Source organism: Myripristis murdjan, chromosome 12 (genome assembly GCF_902150065.1).
Source record: "Myripristis murdjan chromosome 12, fMyrMur1.1, whole genome shotgun sequence".
Classification (NCBI taxonomy): domain Eukaryota; kingdom Metazoa; phylum Chordata; class Actinopteri; order Holocentriformes; family Holocentridae; genus Myripristis; species Myripristis murdjan.
In genome coordinates this window covers 20,486,111-20,510,368 of record NC_043991.1, presented here as the reverse complement: position 1 = coordinate 20,510,368, position 24,258 = coordinate 20,486,111, and the positions used below count along the sequence as shown (strand labels likewise).

The window sequence follows — 24,258 nt, the reverse complement described above, 5'->3', positions numbered from 1 at the left end:
GCGGTTCATTTCCTTTTTGTTTATAGGTTGTGTTTCTGATTGATCTGTCTTAATCAGGTGGAGAAGTTCATGTGGGGAAAGAAAAACTGACAGCTTTCCCAAATACAGGGATTATTCAATAGGAGCTCCAGCTTAACAGAAATCTCTAAACATGCAGGCTCTGCTTTCACAGTTCAAAAGGTAACTGATTAATACCAGAGAGCAATGAGTATTTGTACATTTGAAGTGTGGAATGCTTTAATAGTGTTGTTTCTTTATACCAAAAATAATGTAATTGAACAGTGAGCAAATGATACGTCCTCTTAGGAAACTTATCATTACATTATGATATTTATAATAGACCGATGGACAGCAGCAATGTGTTTCAGTTAGTCACTTCTACTGTGTGTGTGTGTGTGTGTGTGTGTGTGTGTGTGTGTGTGTGTGTGTGTGTGTGTGTGTGTGTGTGTGTGTGTGTGTGTGTAAAATCTCATTCGCTGATTTACCGGAAACACGTCATCCTTGACCTGTCACCTTTTGCTCAAGCGCATGAGGTTGGCGGGCAGCTAGCAGGCTGTGCTATGTTTTGTTTTGTTTTGTTTTTAAATAATATCCGGGACTTGTGAGAAGACGGCCAACAAAGTTAACACTCACACGGAGTTATCTCAGTCGGGTAAAGTAAACATGCTTATTTCCAAACACTTAATTCACATTTATATTAGCATTAGCTAGCTAGCAGTTAGCTTACTCGGGGATAAGTAAGCAAGTGTGTTAGCAAGTGTCTGTAGACTACAGAGGTTTTGCTGCTAGCTTCATAATAACTTCATTATAACACTAAGATAAAGAAATGTCCACCTCTTGGTATGAAAGGAGGAGGTTAACTATATTTTTCGGTGCAGTAATGACAGCCACAGTGTCGAGGCTGACGGTGTTCATGTTGGAGCTAACTTGGGTCGCTGTCCGCCACAGATAGCGGCGGTACCGAGCAGAGCCATGCCGTCCAGTGTGGGGGCCAGCAGCCCTGCCGCCGCCCTGGCCGAGGCGCTGGAGAGCTCCGGGCGGCTCATTGACCGACACCTGCAGGAGGACCGCTGCTTCCCCGACCTGTCCGAGCTGCTCGGTGTGCCCTCCCACAGTAAGTGATGGCACCAAAGTCTGCTCAGCTCACCAAGCAACTGCGGCAAAGTCAGAAACATAGCGGATACCTTGGTAATGAAGTGACCTTTACTAACAAAATGCAAGGAATATGGCAAACGGATCGTTCTGAACAGACTACAAGGGGTTGGCTGCTCTTCTTTATCTTCATGGTCAGGCCATATTACCCACACAGTGGCATACAACATATTTATTGTGGTTGTAAGTTGAACATGGCTTCACTAAAGGGAAGGGGGTATTCTGAGCAGGCTGCAAGTGGTTGTACGTCCCTAACTTTTAGGTGTCGTTTTCCCTCTTTTACTGCCACACCACTGGCAAAATTTTTCCTGTTGTCTTTGGTGAAATCCTGATGCATGCATTTGTCATGTCTTGGCCAGATCTGCACTCTGGGATCTCTGGTCTCTTTGTATTAAAACATTTCAGCTTGACCAGAATTCAAACCAAAACAAGGAATTTGATATGTCCTGTTAAGAAAACAGGGGCTTTTTTTTTTTTTTTTTTTTTTTTACTTAAGTTTGAAAACCATGTCACGCTAACCCAGCTGTCCCTCCCATCTGTTTTAAAGAGTCTGTGTTACATGTGCACGCAACACTCACGTTCTCTTCTTTTACACTGGCAGCCTGTCCTGCCTCTGTGCCCACTGTCAGCCATGCCGGCCAGTCATCCCATTGCCTTTTTTTTTCTGTTTCTATCTTCTTTCTTCAATGTTTTGTTTCTCCACTTTTCCCTGCGTCTTTCAATGTTCTGTATGAGTGCCAGGGTCCACCCTTTCCCTCTTAACCTGGCTCTCACTGCGGCTTGGTGGCTGGTCGTCATCTGTAAACCTGTAAAGCCCTTTGAGACTACAATGATATTAATGATAAGCCATTTACACATCTAGTTGTCATTGAAATCATAAATATATTGTTCATTTTGATCAGTGGGATTAAGAATTTTTAAAGAATTTTCACTTTTAAGACCAAATGTCCTGTATATTTCTAAGTTTCTAGTGCAGTCACAAAACAGATGGTTACAGATGCATAACTCAGAGTTTTGTTGTCCCTTGTCTTTGCAGATATGCCGTCCTTGTCTGGCGTGTCGGACATGGACTACCCCCTGCAGGGACCCGGCTTACTCAGTGTGCCAAACCTCCCAGAGCTCAGTGCGGTCCGCCGAGTACCTCTGCCCCCTGAACTGGTGGAGCAGTTCAGTCGTATCCTTTTTCCAGACAGGAAAAGCTCATTTAATCCAGCTGGACCTAGAGGTTTCCCCTGGACCTTCAATGAAAATAAAATATTGTTTTGTCGTGCTTGTTGCTAGGCTGTTTTTTGTTTTTGTTTTAGGCAGCAGGAAATGCCAAAGAGATTTATGTGTCAGTCTGCCTTAACCATTTCATAGATATGCAATGTAACTGCATGATGGGAGTTTTTCCTGAGATATGCCGAGCATGGCTTACCATTGACAATGACATCTTCATGTGGAATTATGAAGATGGGTGGGTACATTACAAATAACCAACTGAAAGCAATGGACTGTTTTTTTAACTTAAACATTTTGGACTTTATTGATGGTCAACATGGAGTTTTTGTTTTGTCTCTTTTGTATTCCCTGCAGAGGTGATGTCGCTTATTTTGATGGTCTCATTGAAACCATTCTCTCCGTTGGTCTGGTAAAACCCAAACAAGGTATCCGTGTGTGTGTAAAACATTAATGCATGCAAGTTTTCTTTCTTTTCTTTGCATTGTTTTTATGCTTATTTTCTTTCTTTCTCAGGAATTTTACAGCCACATATACACTACCTCTTAGTGCTGGCCACCTCTGTTGATGTTGTGATCCTTGGACTCAGTTTCCCCAAGGGCCAGGCCGGTGAGTCACACCTCAACCACAGCATCCATGAGTTACTGTTAGCATCAGTAATTTGTGATTTTGTTTATGGTGCCAAGGAGTAATACTTTCCTTAAAGTTGTGGTTTCATATTTATTAAGTATGCACAAAGAAGTGCCAGGTGTTTATCAGGTATGAAAATCCAGTGACAGACAATGTACATAGAAGTTTTTAATGTGCGGTTTGGACACTTGAAAATACAAAGGTCTTGTATTTGAAATTGTGCTACTTTTTTCCTGCCCAAAGATGAAGTGGTAGTCCAACAGTTTGATGAGCACTGATAGGAACTAGTGGTTGTAGACAGGCCAAGAGATTCGGACACACACTGCTGCCTGTTATGCAGCTGTATAAATTTTTAAAAAATTTTTAGAGCTGCACTAAGCCATTTCTGACCACTAGAGGGCGTTGAGAGCTCAAACTCTGTTGTAAACACAGAGTCGGTCCTGTTTCTGGGTTCATGGCAGCTTGGTTGCACAAAACCGAAGGTTAAGGTAAATCACAGATGCATTTCACCTCTGATTTGAAAATGTGATGATTTCAGCTGCAATGTAAACAGCTGCTTTGAATAAACCTTTTTCTGTGGCTGTAGTACTGATTGCAGCAACAGAGGCACTTCCATTGTGCCAGGATTGCAGTTAATCACTTTGGTTTTTTATGCTCCAACCTGTGAGATCTGGGGATCCTGATTCTTGGTGCTATTCAAGTGTCCTACCTGAACTGTCTCTCTCTGTTGCTGTAGGTTTGAACGACAGCATGACTGGTGGGATGCAGCTGCTTCCAGACCCCCTTTTCTCGATACCCACAGACAACACCTACATGCTGGCCATCACCTCCACAGACCTCGGCCGCATCTTCATGGCAGGAAAGGATGGCTGCCTGTACGAAATAGCTTACCAGAGTGAGGCAGGCTGGTTTAGCCAGCGCTGCAGAAAGATCAACCACTCCAAAAGCACCCTGTCCTTCCTCGTCCCCTCCGTGCTCCAGTTCTCCTTCTCCGAAGACGGTAAGGACACTAGTAAGACTCGATTCCACATGAAAGTGTCTCTGCTCTGGTTCAGCTTGACAAATGCAGATATTGTGTGCTTTGTGCTCTGCAGACCCCATTGTGCAGATTGCTATTGACAATTCCCGCAACACCCTCTTCACACGTTCAGAGAAAGGAGTCCTGCAAGTATAACACTCTCTGGATTTCATGCCAGTATTTCACATATATGACTGTTTGTGATCAACTGGGCAGTTCACATGTATCTGAAACAAATTTCCTCTACATGCGAATTTAGATAACTTTGTAAAGTAATGAATGAATTGGCTGTTGAGCAGGTTGTTGTGTTTTTCAGGTGTATGACCTGGGTGCTGACGGGCAGGGTATGAGTCGTGTGGCGACCATGTCTCAGAGCTCCATTGTGGCTGCTGCTGGAAACATCGCCAGGCATGTTTGGGCTTGTTGCACCTTAGACACTTCTTTCTCTTGTCATTGTTTCTCTTTGTGAATGACTAAACATAGTGTTACCAGACTAATTCCTTTAACAACACTTTTCCTTCTGCAGGACAATTGATCGCTCTGTCTTCAAACCCATTGTTCAGATCTCTGTGATTGACAGATCTGAGTCCTCAGACTGCCACCTGCTGGCTGTCACTCATGCAGGTAATGATAACCACACAGAGATGATAGGGAGGAGGTTTTGGATAACTTATTTTGTTCACAATCTGTTTAGATCAGCCCCTATTCATTTGCTTATTTTATCTCAGGTTTATCTCAAAGTCAGCAGCATGTAGCTTAATGTGAAAAATGTCCAGACGTGATGGATAACGAATGCAGCCACAGTGTCCATTTTTGCCTTTTTAATGTTGACTGAGCAGCAAAGTGACAATTCCACTCTCAAAAGCTTCAGATGTTGTTGTAAACCCAACATGCTGGCATGACAGGATGATTTTTGTTTGCATATTTGACGCTCTGCCTTCTTGTGAGCAAACCAGTCTAAAGTTCTCCCTCACTGCAGACGCTTTTCAGCCTCTGCCTTCATCTCACTGCTTACGTGTTAGATATCATTTTACTGTTGTTTGGCAGAATCCCAGCAGTACAGCATTTCTCTGTAGTTGACATGCACCTGTATGTTGTGTTGCTGTAGGTGTGCGTCTTTACTTCAGCACCACACCTTTCGCCCCGCCACACCAGAAGCACATCACAGCACGACCCAGCCTGCTAGCTTTGATCCACGTCCGTCTGCCACCAGGGTTTTCTGCCTCCTCTAACCTGCAGAAGCCTGCAAAGGTCCACAAGGCTCTACACAGCAAAGGTAAAACTTTTTCTTGTGTCGGCTGGTTATGCTGTTTAATGTATTATTTGGATCTAATAGGAAGCGAATGTAACTGGTGCTGGTAGGGCCGTGCTCAGCTCACTGAGTTACAGAAACACTGCTGGATGTTTTCCTAGCCTGAGGCAACAAGGCCTTAAATACAGTTTGTTTTTAAATCCTGTAGGAGTTCTCCTGATGGCTGCGTCTGAGACTGAGGACAGCGACATTCTGTGGTGCATTAACCACGACTCGTTCCCCTTCAAGAAACCCCTGATGGAGGCTCAGGTAGGTGCAGAAGAAACATACGCTGAAGGGGTCAAAAAACATGCTTCTCTTTCTTCTGATATGATATTAAACTTCTGTGCTACATTGCAGATGATGTCTAATGTTGATGGACACTCTTGGACTCTCTGTGCCATTAATGAGGAGAGGCAAGACAGGATTACCACACCGTTAAACAAGGACCTGATCCCCATCACTGATTCGCCTGTGGTGGTCCAGCAACACAACATCCCTTCACAGAAGTTTGTCCTTCTCTCTGCAAAGGTGAACGTCTCAGATGCTTTTTCACCTTAACCATGTGCACAATGCTTAATCTGTTATGGTTTATCAAAACAATAATTTTGCACTTTTCTTTATTAATTGTGAAGTCTTTCCCGTCCTGCAGGGTAGTCACATTTTCCATAAGTTGCGGCCTGTTGACCAGCTCCGTCACCTGCTGGTGAGCTGTACCGGGGGAGAGAGTGAAGAGATTGAACGCTTCTTTAAGCTGCACAGGGTGAGAATCCTAATTTACTTACTGTCTGATTACACACCCACACACACAAACATGCACATACACACTCTTGATGTGTCCCGCCCTTGAGTCTTGACTCTGTTCCCCTCAGGAGGAGCAGGCGTGTGCCACAGCCCTGATCCTGGCCTGCTCCAATGCTGCTTGTGACAGAGAGGTGTCACTGTGGGCCACCAGAGCCTTCTTCAGGTCAGATTGTGTTACGTTTACACCCCGTCTGACCCAAAAGCCATCTTACAGGCTTCAAATACACAAACAGTCAGATAGTCTTTCTCAGTAGTGGCTTACGTGTTCAAAAGAATTTTTAAAAGAAATGTTTACCCATGGTGTTGCAACCAAATCCTTAAACCCTGAATGTTAAATATTTCAGCTCAGATAACATTCAGTGAGTGGAAATTTTGTGTTGGTAGTGTAGCCAAGTAGGTTATTCTTCGTCAATACTTCATCACATTGTGCACTCTCAACCCTTAGATGCATAAATGAGTGGACCCTACACTCTTCTGTGAGTGGGTAAAAAATGACCTGTATTAGATTCAGTGTATTTTTCAATAATTTAAGCTGATTATTTTTATCCTTTCTACTAAACCTTTATTAAATAAACATATCTGTTCTGCAATGATTTATAATTTAAAATATGGTTATTTCTGTAAGACATTTTAAAGTGTATTTAACTAGCAGGTAACCGGTTTATCAACCACCACATCAAACCTAATTACGTGCGTACACTGCCATGTAGAAATCTAAAACAGGCTCAGGCCAGTAGACACAGCATCTACCTCTCTCTTGTTGCTCTGTTCCAGTGGTGTTGAAGCATGTGCCATGCAGGGCCAACAGGCTGCAGCAGTTTGATTTGATTAAAAAAAAAATACTTCTACAATCTGTGGTAATAAATGTGCAGTGTTATGCAGTTGTTATCAATATAGCATCACAAAAGAATTCGTGCAGTAAAAAAAATATATAATTGATAATATTGATATAATACATAAAACATAATGTGTAAAATAGTCTTAAGTGTTTACCCTATTGATGTTTGAAGTGTGCTCAACATTAAACAGGCTTTATACTCAATAAGGATCATATTTTCGCATAAGATTCCAATAGGAAATTCATGGGTCATTTTTGACGCACTGGATGTTTTGTAGTAATACCAACATCTATTTTCTTAAGAAGTCCAAAAAGCAAATAGAAATTTTGAATGGGACAGTATCAGAAACAAGGTTTTTGAGAAACACCTAGGACATGAAAAGACAATATTTTTATGGGAAAGTTATTAAAAAAAAAATAGCTAACAGGGGTCATTTTTGACCAACTTATGCATCTAAGGGTTAATTAAAGGCAGTTTTTACAACATTGTCTTCATCAGGTATGGAGGAGAAGCGCAGATGAGATTCCCCTCAGCGATCACGTCTCCTAGCAATGTCGGACCGATGATGAGCTCTCCAGCACCAGGTACATGATGAAACACCAAAGCAGAGATTTCTGTTTAAAAAAAAAATGAAATGACTGCAGTACAAGGAGTTGGCAACAGCATGAAAAGAACCTCCACATGATGAGTGGGCTTTGGAACGAAAATGGTTCATTTCTTTAAGAGGGAGGCAAAGTCAGAGGTTTGATGTCACAAGTTTAAAGGAGCTCTTCACACATAATACAAAAGAAAAGATATTTTACGACTTACCTGTTCTGCAGTCTATCCACCCAGATAGTTTTTGTGTGATTTAGTGAGGTTTCCAGTCTAAAGTCTCCCAGCACCCCAACACCTGCTATGGACAAGGACAAAATCAAATATCACAATATCTTTAGCCTAATGCCTTAGTTTTAATATTGTGGATTTGAGTGTTGGTGCTTTCACAAGATATTTCACATGAGATTTTTGATAAACAGTCATTAGTGATGTGGATATGATGATCAAGCAGGTAGAGGCAAAAAAAAGAACAGATTAAACAGACTAATAACAGAAAACTGCATCCCTTTGCTGTTATCCGGCCTTTAGAACCAGGAAAAACACTTACGTCATATCATGGTATTACGATATCCAAAATCTCAGTCTTATATTTCAATATCGATATTGCCCAGCCCTACCACTGAGGCTTTTGATAACACATTTTTTTTTTTTTGAGTCAAACCTTGTGGACTTGAAATACAGGGTTGAAAATGTGGCTGACAACTAAATTTAGACATTTACTGAAAGCATTGTTACCAGTTTAGTGTGATTTCAGTAAAGATAGTGATCACACCACATGTATATATGCACATAGGTGTATATGCATTATGAAGCAGAAAGACTCCAGTTGAGTCGCCTGGATCCTCTGGTTGGGCGTTCAGCAGCGTAAGGCTGATTTTGAGTGCATGTATCCTCGCAATCAGCAAAGCCTTAGTCATTTAGTCCACTACAGCAGACATACTGGAAATCCTACAAAACATTTTTTTTTTTTTTTGGTAACTTTTTAGCAACCCAGACAAACACAAAAAAGAAAACAAATTCAGGGGGAAAAATGTGAGAATGTATTTATCAGCTAATGGCATTCTTGGTCAGGGTCAGGCCTGTGACTCATTGTTGGGCAGAAAGATGCTGAGGGGTCACTAATTCATCACCGGGTGTGTTTTTGGTCATGCTTTCCTCAGGTGTTATACCCCCAGCTTTGGCTTCGACCTTCACACCCATGCACCCTGCCTCCACCACCATGCCTCCAATGGCAGCTGGCCCGGAGGTCGTCTTCTCAGGAAAACACAACGGCATCTGCATCTACTTCGCCCGCATCTTGGGGTCAGTCAAGTGTAAATCCTGCTATCACTGGACGTTTTCTGCCCTACAGCTGGAGTTTGTCGATAGTGGTGTGTGTGTGTGTGATGTTGCTGTGTTGAAGGATATGTCTTTCTCTTCTAATTTAATTGAAACAGAAACATCTGGGATGGGAGCCTCACTGCTGAGAAGACCATCAGCAAAGGGAATCAGACTGTCAGTATCGTAAGTATCATGATGAGACTTTGCAGCCGTTTACAACAGTTTGATATTGATCACAATTATTTATCAGAAAAATGATGCTAAGAGTGATACTAAGAGTCAGTGCTGTAACGCCTGTCTCCTCAGTTTGAAAGCACCGTTGGCTCGCCTGTTCTGGAGGCTGTTCTGTTGGAGCTTCTGGGTCTGCAGGAGTTCCTGGATAAAAACTCCCAGTTCAGCCCTTCTTCTCTGGGTGCCGTCAGGTAACAGATCTTGATCTCCCTGTTTTCTTGTGTTGATGCTCAGAATACTCAGTAGTATGTATACTTAACCTGCACGTCATGCCATGTTGAAGGGATGGGAAGTCTGACTTGACAGCTTGCCTTGATGACTTGAAAGGGTTCATGTGTTCCTTCAAATTGTTACAGGCTAATAGCAGATGCTAAAACTAAAGCAAGCCTGTCGTATGAATGAACTGATGTATATCTGAATATCTAAAAAAAAATGTAAATAAGCTTATATAGACTTTCTAGTGACCTTTAACAAATATTATTGCTTGTGACGCTTCCATGATGAACTCCATGCTCCATGTTGATGAAATTGTGAGGGAAAGTGGGAGAAATTGTGTGAAAGTAGAAAATCCTGAGTTTTCATGTAGTAAAAACAACCAGAGAGAATAAGCACACCGTTCATCTGAGTAGCAATCTCATATTTATGGTTATAGCAACCCGCCATTTCCAGTCTTGCATTTTGATTGGCTGAGAGGGACTCCGATGAATGTCTCTTGATATTGACAACTCATCTGCATTTCTGAAGGGTACATTTGTCACTCCACTTTGTTACTAAACTGATATAAAGTGACAGTCGAGTCGGCCTCAAAGTTGCTTGATCTTGATCTTGGTTGTGATCAAGAAAAAACACTCTTTCGTCCTCATTTGTTGTGTAGCAGTAAAACTATGTTGCTGCTGCATCAGTAAACATGCAAATTTATGTTAAGCAATAGACTAAATGAATTTCTTTATTTGTAGGATCATTTAGTGATCCTAGAGGTATAGATGAGACAGTTCAAACAGAAGAGCGAAGGAGAATAATTATCAACAGAAATTGAAGGGAACATTTGAGCATATTGAAATTTTAATTTGTTTTAGCATATTTGGGGCTTTGTGTATGTTTACTTTATTGCCCAGCATGTCAGCATGTCATAACTGTCCGTCACATCATTTTCGGGCTGACCACTGTCAGGTGTAATCAAAATGTAAACACAGCGAGGTGACATTTGGATGATGAGGCTGTCTCCGAGCTTAGGACTGCTGTGGTGACTGACTGTTATGAAGAATAAATAAATTTTGTCACTTGATTATATTTTTACTTGCCACAGTGTGTCCTGCATAGATGAAATTTGAAACTGGCTCTTTATTAGAAGGTAGTGTTGTTTCCCTTCTCTGCTGAATAACACCTGTGCTACCCCCTGTTAGTTTCAGCTCCCCTGCCAACCTACAACAGAGGCTGCTGGGCTTTATGCGCCCAGATGGAGCCAGCACTCAGCAGGTCCAGCAGGAGCTTCAGAGGAAATATCACAGTGAGTGATGAGTGTGGTGCCCTTCTTCTCCTTAAGGGATTTGCTTTTGCAAAAGTGCTCTGAGGCTCTGTCACGTTATGAATCATATCCAGCATGAGCACAAAAGAACTTTGAAGCACCAATACACAAGTATCTTGTCACGTAAAATGTCAGACTGTTTTTTTTTTTCTTCACTTTTTTTTCCTCTGTCTCTTTGTGTCTTCCTTGCTTCCATTTCTGCCTCCCCATGTGTCCAGCCAAGGCTCAGGTCTATGAGAAGGTGTCGCTGCAAGGCATCCAGCAGTTAGTGCATCGCTCCTGTCAGACCCTGGCCCTCTGGAAACTTCTCTGTGATCATCAGTTCAGCCTCATTATCTCTGAACTGCCAAAGGTACACAAACCTGCACAAACACTTCGCTGCACCACTGGATACAGTCTCTCCCTGAATGTAATTGTTCTGTTTTTAGCCAGAAGCTCAGTGTAGGATGTTTGAACAGTTGTCTCTGGAGTGCTTATTGCTCTCTCTGCCTTGTCTGTGAATTCATGTTTTGTTTTTTTAATAGGAGTTTCAGGAGCAAATGAAGGGGGCGAGTTTTAAGGATGTAGTGATTCGGGGTAAGGAGCTGACTGGAGCACTCATCACAGCGCTCATCAACGTCTACATCAAAGACAACGCCTCTGTGGACGCCATTAGCAATCACCTGCGGGACATCTGTCCCCTGCTGTACAGTAGTGATGACAGCATCTGCTCCAAAGTATGTACACACAGACACACACACACACACACACACACACACACACACACACACACACACACACACACACACACACACAAAGAGTGCATTCAGTCTGAGTGCTCTGTGGTCTTATCATGTTCACTGTATAAGGTTGACAACACCTTAAGAAGTTGATAATGTTCAAACAGGTTCATTTCAGGGCCTAGGACTTGCTTAGTGAGCACAAGTAAGATTAATGGACATATTTATTCATAATTCACATACTTTTGTACACATTTCTAATGCACTTATTTTTATATTTTGTATTTCTTTTTCTGTTTCTTTAATTTTACTTATGTGTATAGTGTATTCTTTTCTTGAGCTGTCTGATTCTGCATGCACCCAAAAGCATGCCCGGCACTCATTCATTTCAGGGTTTCTTTTCTTGGGAGGTCTTAAAATACTTCATGGTGAAATATCTATATTTAAGGCATTAAATAGAGTTATGTTATGTTAGTTATGTTAATATTAGTGTTGATGATGGTTTTTAATGGTGTGAAAAATTTGCCTCTAGTTTTTGCATTAGTCCTTTAGAGAAGAATTGCCCTGGTTGTGCAGAAACATATGTCACATTATTTTTTAACCTTGAAGATAATTTTTACTAATTTGATCAAGTCACCCTGACCAGTTCATGTGCCTGAACTAAGTCCTCTGTCTCCATCCCATCGCAGGCTAATGAGCTTCTGCAGGGCTCCAGACAGATCCAGAACAAGTCAGATAAAGAGAGAACTCTGAGAGAGTCGCTGCTTCTGTACCAGCAGATCAGCCATCACACAGACCTGCCCCACGTCTGCTCGCAGTACAGGCAAGGTAGGAATACACACTCCTCTCTACCTTTCTCACACTCTGTCTTTATCTCTCTCTTTCATTCTCCACACTCATCATCTCATCATGCACTTGGTGTGTATATTAATGATGTTAAACTCTGTTAGTCCGTTTCTACGAGGGTGTCCTTGAGCTGTGCCTCACAGCAGCAGACAAGAAGGATCCACAGAGGCTGGGGCCACACTTCTACAAGAACGGAGAGCCGGAGGAGGACAGGGTGGGACAGCAGGCCTTCCAGGAAAGGTAATACAGGAAACGGTTTAAGAGTCAGTTGCATGATAAGGACGGGACACTGGACACACCAAACTGATTTTAAAGAATTACTGCAATTTTCAAGGGCGATTTTCAGATTGCTTTGTTATCTCATGTTATCTCATGTTGCCTGCTAAAAGCGGTCTGTGGACACACCACAGAGAACACAAGTGATGGTCAACAGGCATGCATGTTCTGCACGAGCCTGACAGGAAGTAATTTTCCATGCCAGGAGGGGGCAGTAGTTGTTCAAAAAAGTAAACTGGAACCCTTAGGATCACAAAATGATAAAGACACAAACTAGTGTTAGTCCATCATTTTCACACCTTTCTGAATCTGTTTAAACAACTTCATCATAACATATCAAGAAAATGTCTGAGAAGCTGCAGCTAGCATTGACATTGTCAGCCTTAAGATCTTTTACTTGTGGAAGGTTTGTTTACCACAACTAGCTTCCTCTAGTTAGCTAGCTTGATATCTAGTCAGCGCCAAAACATCACAACCAGCTTTCTGTTAATCTCACATCCTGATTGGCTTAGGCTGAGCAGCCAGTCAGAAAGCTTTCTGTCACTAGCTGGTTAGCTGTTGACAAGGGCTGATGGTGCACGACACACAGCACAAGCTACAGGCAGTCATGGGCCACAGACAGCCAGTGACAGCCTGGAGGCCAACATGCAGCTCTCAGCTTGTTGTATTAGAGGCTAACTGTTTTCCCCTATCTCCATTCCAGACTTTCATGTTATAAGTGCATCACAGACACGATGCAGGAGCTGGTGAACCAGAGCAAAGCTGCTCCTCAGTCCCCAAGTGTCCCCAAGCAGCCTGGGCCTCCGGTCATGACCTCGGATCCTAACATGCTCAGTAATGAAGAAGCTACCGCCCATGTGAGTAACAACAGGACAGTTACTACGCATGTCTGGCTGGTGTGAATGATGAGTGTAAACGAAATGCTAAGGTGCTCCATTTTGTTGTCTGCGCCCCGGTAGTTTGAGCAGATGCTCGGTCTGGCCCAGAGATCTCAGGACGAGCTGTTCCACATCGCTCTCTACAACTGGCTGATCCAGGCTGACCTCGCTGACAAACTGCTGGAGGTAAGACCATTCAAGTCTTATCCAGTTGTGTGTATGTGTGTGTGCATGTGTACTCTTTAAACTTGAATGCTTCTTAATGTGTACTCATATACAAGCACTTTTTAAGTGTGTGATTGATAGTGTTATTTGTTTCTGATAGTCTTACTTTAACCTGTCCTCTGTCTCTTCGGTCCAGGTGAATTCTCCATACCTGGAGGAGCACCTAATGCACATGATCAAGCACGACCAGAGTAAGGTGCGCAATATGGACCTATTATGGCGATACTACGAGAAGAGCCGCAGCTTTGGCAAGGCAGCTCAAGTCCTGGCACGCCTCGCTGAGATGCGCAGGTTTGACCACACACAAACACACACATATCCTAAATGCAATTATGTTCAAGAATTTCCATTTCTTGTCATGCATGACTCATACATTTATGTTTTCTACCAAGCCCTGGTTACCACTTCCATTTATTACATATTAGCCAGGGTGTCCACCTTTGACTCTTTCCATTGTTGTCTCCGTTGCTATAAGCATAGCACTCTGAACACTGAGTGCTGAGGGTTAAGAAATAATTAAAACTTCAAACACAATAGCACCGTACTTCCACAGACACCACAGGTGGTCATTTGAGTGGGTCCCCAAGTTTTTTTTTTTATATTTTTGAATATGTATCTTCACCAGCTCAAATGTATTTCCAGGTTTCACCAGGTTTCAGTTCTGGGCCCAATTCTTTTCTCAACTTTTATGTTACTCTTTTGCCATGTCATTTGGAACCACTATATAAAATTTCACTGTTAGGCAGATGATTTCCAGTTCTTCTTCTTCTTCTTCCTCTTCCTCTCCTCCCTCTCCTCATTTTCCTCCTCCTCCTTGTATCGTTCAGCCCTGGCTTAGAAAAGTCTAATTTTTCAAACTGTAAGAAAATCTAAGTGTTTGGTGTTACCCAGCACAGCGAGTGTTGGTGCATAATTCTTTATGATGCCCAGTGTAGCTATGCAAGTTGAAACACAAAACAAATTTACTTGCCCTTTTCTCCTTGGTGACCATGCAGCACTGAGATCTCCCTGAAGCAGCGTTTGGAGTACATCTCCAGAGCTATATTGTCTGCTAAGAGTTTATCCTGCACCTCGGCCCAGGGAGCTGATGGACAGTTCCTTCATGAGCTGGAGGAAAAGATGGAGGTACTGGACCGTGAACACACCACAGGAAGTCTGAGCATGATCCAGCTGTGAAATTCAACATTAATATCTTTGTTTGAAGTGGCCACTTGACAGCATTTTTTTTTCACTCCCTTCTCTTGTAGCTTCTGCGCATCCAAGTACAGATTCAGGAGACGCTGATCAGACAATACTCCCAGCATCCCTCAGTGAAGAACGCCATCTCCCAATTAGACTCTGAGCTCATGGACATCACCAAGGTAACGCAGAAAGCTAGGACACTGAGAATCAGCAATAAAGGTTTGAAAACATGACAATCAGTACTCAACAAGTACTCAATGTGATTTTCCACATTGTGTCCCTGAGACTTCATTAACATGTTGAATGCATCTCCTGCCTCAAAAGACATTTGCAAAGCCTTGTTCTGAAATATGATGATTAACATCAGCTTATGTAATACGTTGCCCTTGTACTTAAGGCATGCCAAAAGAATCTGATATAAAAACAGGGAAGAGAAAATGTTTTAAAACAATGTTTTTTATTCTCATGTGCAGCTCTATGGGGAATTTGCTGATCATTTTAAGCTGTCTGAGTGCAAGCTGGCCATCATTCACTGTGCAGGACACTCTGACCCGATCCTAGTCCACTCCCTGTGGCAGGATATCATGGAAAAAGGTATGTAAAATATCGTATGCACCTTGGGCAGCCTTTGCCAGAACTATGTACGGTATCATTGCTACGCTGTTATGTCGGTGATCAGTGTCATGTACCCGTCTTTCAGAGCTGGGAGACAGTGTCGCCATGAGTCCAGCAGACAGAATGAGGGCTCTCAGTTTAAAACTGGTGTCACTGGGAAAGATTTACGCTGGAACCCCAAGATACTTCCCTCTGGGTAAGCATCCGCACCGACTTGTAATTAAGTTCAGTTTTCCTCTCCTGAGTATTGGAACTTTCCAGCCCACGATTTCCTATTTTGTTAATATAGTAAACAGTAATATAATTAGACTTGCCTCTTGCATCATTTGACAGCATTTGTCTCTGTGGTGCATGTCTGTAGGGTCATAGAGGTGTTGGTGTTGTTGGTAATTGCTTAATTATCCCCCAATTGTAATTGACCTGTTTGAACTTGCCTGCCTTGGGGAGACAAAGATGTATTGCATATGGAAACGTTACACATGCACACATGCATTAATGCTTAGAGCAAAACGCATTTCCCCAGCAATGAACACACTGCCGAGTGTAAACTGCTAACAACTGTCTTTCTGCCCCGTTCTCCCAGAGTTCCTAGTTAAATTTCTGGAGCAGGAGGTGTGCCGATTGAACTGGGACGTGGGTTTTGTCACCTTCACCATGCAGGAGATAGGAGTGCAGTTGCCTCGTCTGCTAGAGGTCTATGACCAACTCTTCAAAACACGGGTACAAAATATCAGAATTTATAAACACACCATTTGAATTGTGTTAAAAGCTCTACACACTCCAGTTATTATGAGTACAGGTTTCTCACGTGTGTTGGAATTTCTGTAAAAATTGTGGATTATTGAGAAGTCTGTTTTATACAGGCAATATCAGGGAATTTAATTAATTCTTGGGACTAGTTGTCAAATATGAGATTTTGTCAGCCTCAACTGAAAAAGAAAAAATCTCTTTGTTTAATTTTTGAGGAAAAAAGCAGTATGTTACATTTACACAGATCATGGAAACATTTTAACAATGTAAACAGAACATTTTAGTCATGGAAAAAATGTAGAATTTTATATTCGACATAGTGGGAACCTTGATACAATTATTAATATTAGTAGTAGATATTTTTTTAGCAGTAAGAAACCCCCCCCAAAAAAACGTAATTAATCCACCAACATGCCTTTCCTTCAGGATCCGTGCTGGCAGCGTCTGAAGAAGCCTCTCCACCTGGTCGAGTGTATCCACATGCTTCTGTCTGGATACGTGGATGACCCCAGCAGAGTGCCAACCTACGACAGGTAATCACCGCCTTAGTCTGATTTGATCTGCTGGCCTGTGGTGGGTGACACGGTGGCCTACCGGTCACACAGATCATGGCGGAGTAATATGGACAAAATCAAATATCACAACAGTCGGTGATAATGTGGATACGATGTCCAGGCAGGCAGAGGCAAATAACAGCACAGCTAAGTCTATTAAGTTCAGAAAATGATATCCCTTTACTTTAACGCAGCCTTTAAAACCAGGAAAAGACAACACTTCATATCACAATATCCAATATCATAAGAGATGCTCATATCACGCTGTCCATATATCACCCAGCCCTGCCAAAAGGTTTCTGGTTCAGTTCTCGCAGCAGCCAATGTCGTCGTCCCTCAGCATCCACTATCTCCTCTGTGTCCTTGGCTGGAAAACTCAGTCGAGGAAACTTGGTAAATTCAGTCTCTAGGCTCTGGAAACGTTATGGAAAATAGACGAGCAGAAATGCCTCAAAACAGTGTGCAAAGGTTTCCATCACTATCAGGGTTTTCTTTTGAATGAGGTCCATTATAGTTACTTTAAAAGTCAGTGGGATGGGGCTTCAAATGTGCGTTTTGGAGATAGGCAAAACCATACGGGGGGGAGGTTGCCTGCACTGCCTGACTCATCTCAAAATAACTTCTTCTAATCGAAACATTAGTCAGGGACACGGAGTGGCTTCCTACCTGCAGTCACCTTGAAGCCGTGCAGTGACGTACACACTCACGTCTGTCTGACAAGCAGGTGTGTGGGCTATGCCTGAATTTTGAGTACATGTTCAGAGGTGACTGCTGGATTAGTGTGGTCATTAACTATTTATGACAAACTGGTTAACTTATAAAATTAAACGGTCACCATTTCTTTAAAAAAAAAAGTGTCATTTTGTTTAGCAGCTTGCATATGAGGTATTTTGCACCTGAATGATTTGAGTGCACTCACCACCAATGAACACACACAAAGGCTGCAGGTTTTCCTCATTGAATATGTTAAAAAGTTTGTATAATGAGCTTTTTTTCCTTCGTAATATTGATAAATCAGCATTATACACAGAGAATCTGAGCCAAACAAAACTGAGGAAACCGAGGCACCAGGAAAAAAAGTGTGTCCTTCTGGGCTCTGGGGCTGTAATCTCATTTCTAAAATCCATCTTAGTGCGACTCAAACGACCAATCACCTTAAGGAGGCATTGCTGCCTCAGTCCAGTCAACATTTGATCACACACATACACTACTGCTGTGCACGCTCGTTTCCCTTCCCCCAAAAACTCTGCCAGGCCCACCGTCGCTGCTTTAGCTCCTTGTAGCTACAGAATGCAGAGGAGGGAGCCGGCTCGCCAGATCCCCCTGCCCTGTTCAGTCAGAGCAGGGGGACTTGGGAGGGACTTGGGAGGGACTTGGAGGAGGTGCTGGATCTCAGGAGCTCAGGTGTTGTAGGAGCCACTCTGCAAACTTACCTACCCTCAGTTTAAGATGAGCCAAATCTCACTGATGCCTAGTGAAAGAGGAATACGTCACTCAGACATGAGAATTTTCATTTACTCAGCGTCGTGTCAGCGGCATCGCCAGTGAGGTTTGCATGTCCGTGGTGAGTGAATGCAGCTTCATAATAACAATAATAATAATAATAACTTAGATTTATATAGCGCCTTTCAAAACACCCAAGGACGCTTTACAAAACAAAGAAACAAATCTAACGAAAACAAACAGACAGAACAAACATCACAAGGTAAGCTAAAGGAGGAACTAGCCTAGCTAAGAAGGACCAAAGGCCCGAGTGAACAGATGTTTTTTGAGAGATGATCTGAATGAGTCCAGGGTAGGGCATCATGTCAGGCTTCTCAAAACAGCTGATGTGGGATCAGGGTCTGGTTCTTGAAAGGACAAAATATGGACATCTGATTTCTCCAAAAAGCTCACGCAGAATCCACCTTATTTTGGAATGAGGAAGTAAACGTTTGGTCGAACTTCTGTTAGATTGCTTCTCTGCTAACTAGTTGGATGACCTTAATTAACGATGTTGTGTGAGCACTTCCAAAAATCAATCGGTTCTTTGCTGCTGTGGTGAAAAGTGAGTTAACTCGCCAATGACTAGAAGTGCCTTACTGGAAGTCTCACCCAAAAAAAAAAAACAAAAAAAAACAAACAAAGTGGCTGCGTTCGTGTTTCCGTTAAAATAAGGTGAATGAAAGTGTAAGAGTATAAAGTATGGATTCAAAACACCGATGTTGAATGGGTGAACTAATGGCTTAAGTGCATAAGCTGGTATTGCTGGTAAAATGAGCGTATAAACCAAAACACAGCACATTCAAAAATGAATTCCACAAGGGAAACTTGTTTTAAAGGCTCATGTTCGCTCCCTTTCAGGCGGCGGTTCACTAACGTGTGTCTCGACAACATCTGTGGTTACCTTGTGGAGCTGCAGTCGCTGAGCCCAAACTCTGCCCTTCAGCAGATCATCGGCAACTTCAAGACCCTGCAGGCCAAACTGGAGAAACTTCACTGACGTTACAGAGAGCCGTCATCAGCGGACAAGCAGCAGCAGAACATCTGAACCGGCACCGTCGGCCTTAATGAAACAGCTTAATTGAAACATGTTTATTTGATCAACGAGCACGTTTTTCTTTTGCTTTGTTAGCCGTTGAGTGTGTTGTGTGACGGTGTGCCAGGTGCTTAAGAGACACGAATAGACTGCAGTCATGTTTGGTGATGTGAAAGAATAGTTGAGACCCTGTTTTATAACTTATTTAATGTATGAATTTGCTCTAAGCCTAAACATCACACAGAAATACATTGTTGGCAAGCAAGACACTTATTTGAATTGGGTATGTTAAAAAATGAACAAGATGTTTGAGATACCTTTGTTCTGAAAAACATTCAACTTATGTTCTCTAAATTCCAGATCAGTGATTATAACATGTATACTGAAAATGCACTTAATTGTACTGAGGAAGATTGATCTGGGATATTTTGATCTGGAATCCATCTTGTGAATCTTTGGTAATTAATGTACTAATTGTAAGACTTTACAAAATTGCATTTTCATGATGGAAGCGATGTCATTGTACTTTTTCTACATATTTTCCAAATGTGAGCAGGGAAAATTAGATTTTGCGATCATGTACATATATCGGCCATAATACCGTTTCATCTGCCAAAGGTTTATAACTTGACCTCCAAATTGAACAGTACACTTCTGAGATGTGAGCGAGTGCTTATGCGATTGTGAATGTTTTGAATGGACAAAACTTAAATCCATTTTATCCAGATGTTGTTTTCAGTGCTATACTAAACTTTGGCCTGCATTGAGAATTTTTGTCTTTCTTTTTTTTTTTTTTTCTAAAACATTTATACAGAGAAATAAAATGTTTTTGACATTGTTTATCTGCATGAAGTTGTATTGAAATCGCCACACTGTGCAACACTCCTTGCAATTGTGAAGCAAATAGCTTGTCTTGGTCCAGAGAGAGTTTGGGTTTAGCTTTACAAAGGGTCATTAGCAGGAAGCAGCACTGTAGTGTCAGGCTGATAATTAAGAGAGAGAGAGAGGGACTGCAGAGGGATTCAGAAAGTGAAAGACAAAGTGCCCTCTGTGTTGACATAATTACCTTTAATTGAAAGAAGCACTTGAGGTTGTTGAGGCTGATTGCAAACAGCAGTAATTGCTATGGGGCTTTTCTCCACTTGAGTATAAAGTTAAAATTTCCTTATTGAAATAACAAAAGACTTGATGCTGAGTTGATTTCTCAAACAGCTTTCATGTCAAGTACGCAGTGACACAGTTAAAATTACCCGACCTTTGTACCTAAAGTTTAGATTCAGCTGTGTGAACCTTGATAATACTATCAGATACACATGACTCGTCCCCACCCCACAAAGCACTGACACACTGTCGGCTTTATAATCATGAGAAATAAGACTGAGCAAATAAATCACTGAAACAACAAGTAGGTGAACCAGTGATAAAATGTTAGAAATAAATAGTCTCAGCCACAGGGATGCAACAAACAGCACCAGTAAAATGACAGATGATGCAATGTAGATGAAAAATAGAAAAGCCCTCTGATAAAATGTGTTTTTAAGAGGTAATTTTAAAGTGATTCTGGCTCTGCAAGCCTGAGCGTCTCCACTACTTTTTTCCCCCAAAGCCTGAAAGATGTGACGGCTCGATCCTGTTCATCCCCGAGACAGGAACAGCATAAAGTTCATAAGGGATCAGAGGTTCAGAAAGACAACTGCCAGCCAAGCCATGCAAAGCCTTAAAAGTAATCAGTCATTTTTCAATAAGCTCTGTATAAATTTTGAAAACACCGCAGCTGTGTCACATGCATTTGTTTCAGTGACAGCGCTGCAGTAATCAAAGTAAGATGACATTAAAGTGTGTATAATCCTCTCTATTAAAGTCAGATCTGATATCTGCAGTGTTCCCAAGTTCAGAGGACCAGCATTTACTTCTTAAAACATACTTTTATCCAGCGGCATCCCTTTTATCTGGCTACTTCTCCTTTTATCTGTCATTTTACTTACTACTGAACATGGTTTTTAGTATGTTTCCCACAAATAAGGCTCACATCACATAACTTCTAAGCTCCTCATGTGTGGATAAATCAGAGAGCAGGTCCAAACATGCACACTGAGGGCAACAGTAACGTCTGAATTATTAAAATGTCAGACACTTCAGTTTGCTTAGCCTGACTGAGATGTACAACTGGGTGTCATCAGCAGTGAAAGAACGAGATCAAATGCTGCCTTGTGAAGTGACCTAGAGGAAGCACACATCAAAAGAATAAAGTTTGTCCGAGAGCTGAGCCTTGTGGTGACACATGAGGAGAGAGATCGTTGGACACAAGCTGCAAAAAGACTCGTCTGCATCGGCTTTTATCAAGATACCGTTTGCAACCCTTATGAGAGCAGTTTGTCTTACGCGAAATGGACTTCTTTTCTTTTCTTTTCTTTTTTTAAAGAGTACAGTATTTAGATGCTAAGTATATGGATGAGGACGGGGTACATCAATAGAAAAAGCGGAGCAGGAAATTGCAGACGTGATGTTGTTAGTCTTATCTAAAAAGAAAGTTAAAACAAAAATTCACAGGGCAGCAGGGTTCACAACTGTAGTCCTCAACACAGACCTGGGATTCTGCTGACTGGTAGACATCAACACAGAGAAATTATTTGTTCTTGCGTGTTTAATTTTTTGGATACATGACAATAAGGCCCTCAGATGATGGTAATGGACCAGGAGCTTGGCTTCTCTTCACGTTTCCCTTTGTTAAGCTGCTTCACAATACTCTGCCGGATTTACTTTTAAGCATTAAAGAGGAGCAAGTGAGATTTAACAGGCAGTTTAGGTGGGATATTATAGGACTAGAATTAAGAAACGAGACCACTGATGTATGAGTGAATAGTAGACTTATGGTAGACTTTAACTTTAATTTAAGAGTTGTGGTCTTTTGTGGAAAATTCTGCAATCAAATAGTCTTATTAAACCTTCTCAAAACCTCTCAGACTAATTAAAAAAAATGCATGTTTTTCACACAACAACAAAAACCAAAAACCTAAATGTTAAGGTATGACCATGGTTGGATGTTAAATTAAGGACTCTGTAATGTTTTAAAATTCATTTGATGTGTCAGTGGTGTGGATGTTAAGATCACCAGCAAAGATTTTATGATGCAACACAACCGGATAAAAAATTCAGAGACCTAAGACGTTACAGGTAATTTTTTTTTTTTTTTTGCCTTTTGTCATATCTGCTTTGTGAGATGAGATAAACCTACTGTATATTGTAAGTTTAATTATACAAATCCGGTTCAAAGTTACTGTTGGGTGACAGTAAAAGACTCTTTCAAAGTAAAACCAGGTTATTGTTGATGTTCCTCAAAGAGCAACCTAACAGGCCAACACACCGAGTTTATCTCCTGCAAGAGCAAGACAGTTTTTTCACTCCATGCAGGAAAATGTAAGGGATGATGCAGGTGTAGGAGGCTGCAACATAACTGGCCACCTCCACTATGAGTGACGAGGTGTGGATGTTGTTGGTGATGCGCAGAAGGAGATGACTCAGCCAGCAGACCAGGAACACGCTGGCTACAGCCACCACACTCTTGGCCGCCCTGACCTGAGTGCTTGAGCTTTGAGTGGGCTTGGCGGGCGGCTGGCTGGGCCTTGAAAGACTTGAAGGAGCTCCAGCTCTGTTCTCGGTGCTGGCTTCAGCGCAGAGAGGAGCGCTGGAGGAGGTGTGACCTGGGGGGCCCTCATCAGAACAGGAAAGACTTGGCACCCCAGTGTGGATGTTGGTAAGGGATGGAGAAGCTCTGTAATCAGGAGAAGCTCCTGGGCCATCAACGGTACTGAGGCTGTTCTCAGTTTTATTTCCAGGACCTTTGCTGTTGTCTTTACCGGTATCTTTGGTGTTGTCAGACTTATGACCATTTATGCGTCTCTTGTTTTGCAGCAGAGTGATGACGATCTGGATGCTGGAATACACTATCCCAGCAATCGGGACGGCATTAGCCAAAGTTAAATACAATATGTCATAGGTTTGCCTCGCAACCGCATTAGGGAAGACGTCTATGCAGTCTTCATGGCTGTCGTTTGTCGCCTCCACTGTGACAAAGAAGAAGTGTGGGATGCTGAAGGCTATGGCCAGCATCCAGCTTCCAGCCAGCAGACAGGCTATCAAGCGAAGGCTGTCCAGCTGCACGGGTGCACCTCCCCGTTTCAGGGAGCCGACCAGCTTCTGGTACCAGAACACACTGATGAAGAAGGTGGAGTAGATGCTGCTGGTCTCTGATAGGTCAGAGCAGAAACGAAACACGCCGCAGTAAGTTTCTCCCAGGAACCATCGGTCTTCAAAATCAGCCATGGTGTCAGGCAGGTCCACCAGGTAGTTGGTGATGAGGTTGGAAATAGCCAGGTTGATGAACAGGACCTCGTTGGTGCGGATTGAGGATTTATGCCCAGGCAGAGAGCGGATAGCCAACCAGTTATTTCCCAGGACTCCCGCCAGGAACATGAGTGCTCTGACGATGGATTCAATCCACTCTTCTGCATCCATCACTAGACAAGTAGCAGTGTCCTCACTTGATCTTCACTGTCAAAGACCTAGTATTTTGACACAGTGATACCTGGCCTCACAGCTCTCCTGCTCTGGGCTCTCCCTGTAGCCTTGCAGGCTGTGATGCTTTGGATATTTATAGGGGAGGATAACAAGCCCAGCCCAATCACACCTGGTCTTACTATTTTTTCACCAGTAGGTCCCAGTGAGACTGCTATGTTTTTTTCCCCTTTTTGAATGGTAGGTCCATCAGATAGCTGACCAAGCTCGGAAAGTTAATATCATGACTAAACTAATTGAGGACACAGGGAGTAAACAGATGATCTCCAATTAGTCAAGAGCAATTGTGGAAGTCCCTGAAGAGACACCAGAGTCCAACCACAAGCGAAGTGTGAGTTCATATATTATCAGGGGTATCAGGTACATTCAAAGTTTGCCATCTAATGCCAACCAGACCATTCATTCTGATGCTAATGTAAAACCCTGATGTAAACTACAAAGTCAACTGAACTAACAGAAGTGGGCAGACACAACCGCCTGACCACTGATGACCTG

At 42.4% G+C, this 24,258-nt stretch overlaps 2 protein-coding genes across 4 annotated transcripts; one reads left to right on the top strand and one right to left on the bottom strand.

Moving 5' to 3' along the window:
* The first annotated feature begins 511 nt into the window (after window positions 1–511).
* On the top strand, window positions 512–19,958 carry nup155 (nucleoporin 155). 3 transcript variants are annotated; one of them, XM_030065535.1, is made up of 34 exons: window positions 512–652; window positions 953–1,114; window positions 2,189–2,326; window positions 2,512–2,608; window positions 2,728–2,798; window positions 2,887–2,979; window positions 3,737–4,000; window positions 4,095–4,168; window positions 4,335–4,426; window positions 4,545–4,642; window positions 5,127–5,294; window positions 5,479–5,579; window positions 5,670–5,840; window positions 5,962–6,072; window positions 6,182–6,276; window positions 7,451–7,536; window positions 8,710–8,851; window positions 8,986–9,052; window positions 9,176–9,291; window positions 10,504–10,607; window positions 10,844–10,977; window positions 11,150–11,341; window positions 12,034–12,172; window positions 12,295–12,430; window positions 13,170–13,323; window positions 13,426–13,530; window positions 13,706–13,860; window positions 14,565–14,694; window positions 14,817–14,930; window positions 15,225–15,345; window positions 15,452–15,562; window positions 15,950–16,086; window positions 16,543–16,649; window positions 19,014–19,152. In XM_030065535.1, the coding sequence occupies exons 2-34, from the start codon at window positions 973–975 to the stop codon at window positions 19,150–19,152; spliced, it is 4,104 nt and encodes a 1,367-aa protein (XP_029921395.1). In that variant the 5' UTR covers window positions 512–652; window positions 953–972. The 3 variants fall into 3 exon arrangements, with proteins under 3 accessions (XP_029921395.1, XP_029921394.1, XP_029921396.1); XM_030065534.1 differs by having other exon boundaries at window positions 949–1,114; XM_030065536.1 differs by lacking the exon at window positions 512–652 and having other exon boundaries at window positions 973–1,114; window positions 19,014–19,958.
* Window positions 19,959–22,557: 2,599 nt separating this feature from the next.
* ora5 (olfactory receptor class A related 5) lies at window positions 22,558–23,703 on the bottom strand. The gene has a single exon (XM_030065612.1). The coding sequence runs from the start codon at window positions 23,701–23,703 to the stop codon at window positions 22,558–22,560; it is 1,146 nt and encodes a 381-aa protein (XP_029921472.1).
* Window positions 23,704–24,258: the final 555 nt, after the last annotated feature.

Excerpts from the sequence above, each read along its gene's own strand:
- nup155 (XM_030065536.1), top strand. The coding sequence starts at position 973 with ATGCCGTCCAGTGTGGGGGCCAGCAGCCCTGCCGCCGCCCTGGCCGAG. Across the intron at positions 4,427-4,544 it reads GCTGCTGGAAACATCGCCAG|GACAATTGATCGCTCTGTCT; the intron begins GCATGTTTGGGC and ends TTCCTTCTGCAG. Across the intron at positions 14,931-15,224 it reads AGCTCATGGACATCACCAAG|CTCTATGGGGAATTTGCTGA; the intron begins GTAACGCAGAAA and ends TCTCATGTGCAG.
- ora5 (XM_030065612.1), bottom strand. The coding sequence starts at position 23,703 with ATGGATGCAGAAGAGTGGATTGAATCCATCGTCAGAGCACTCATGTTC.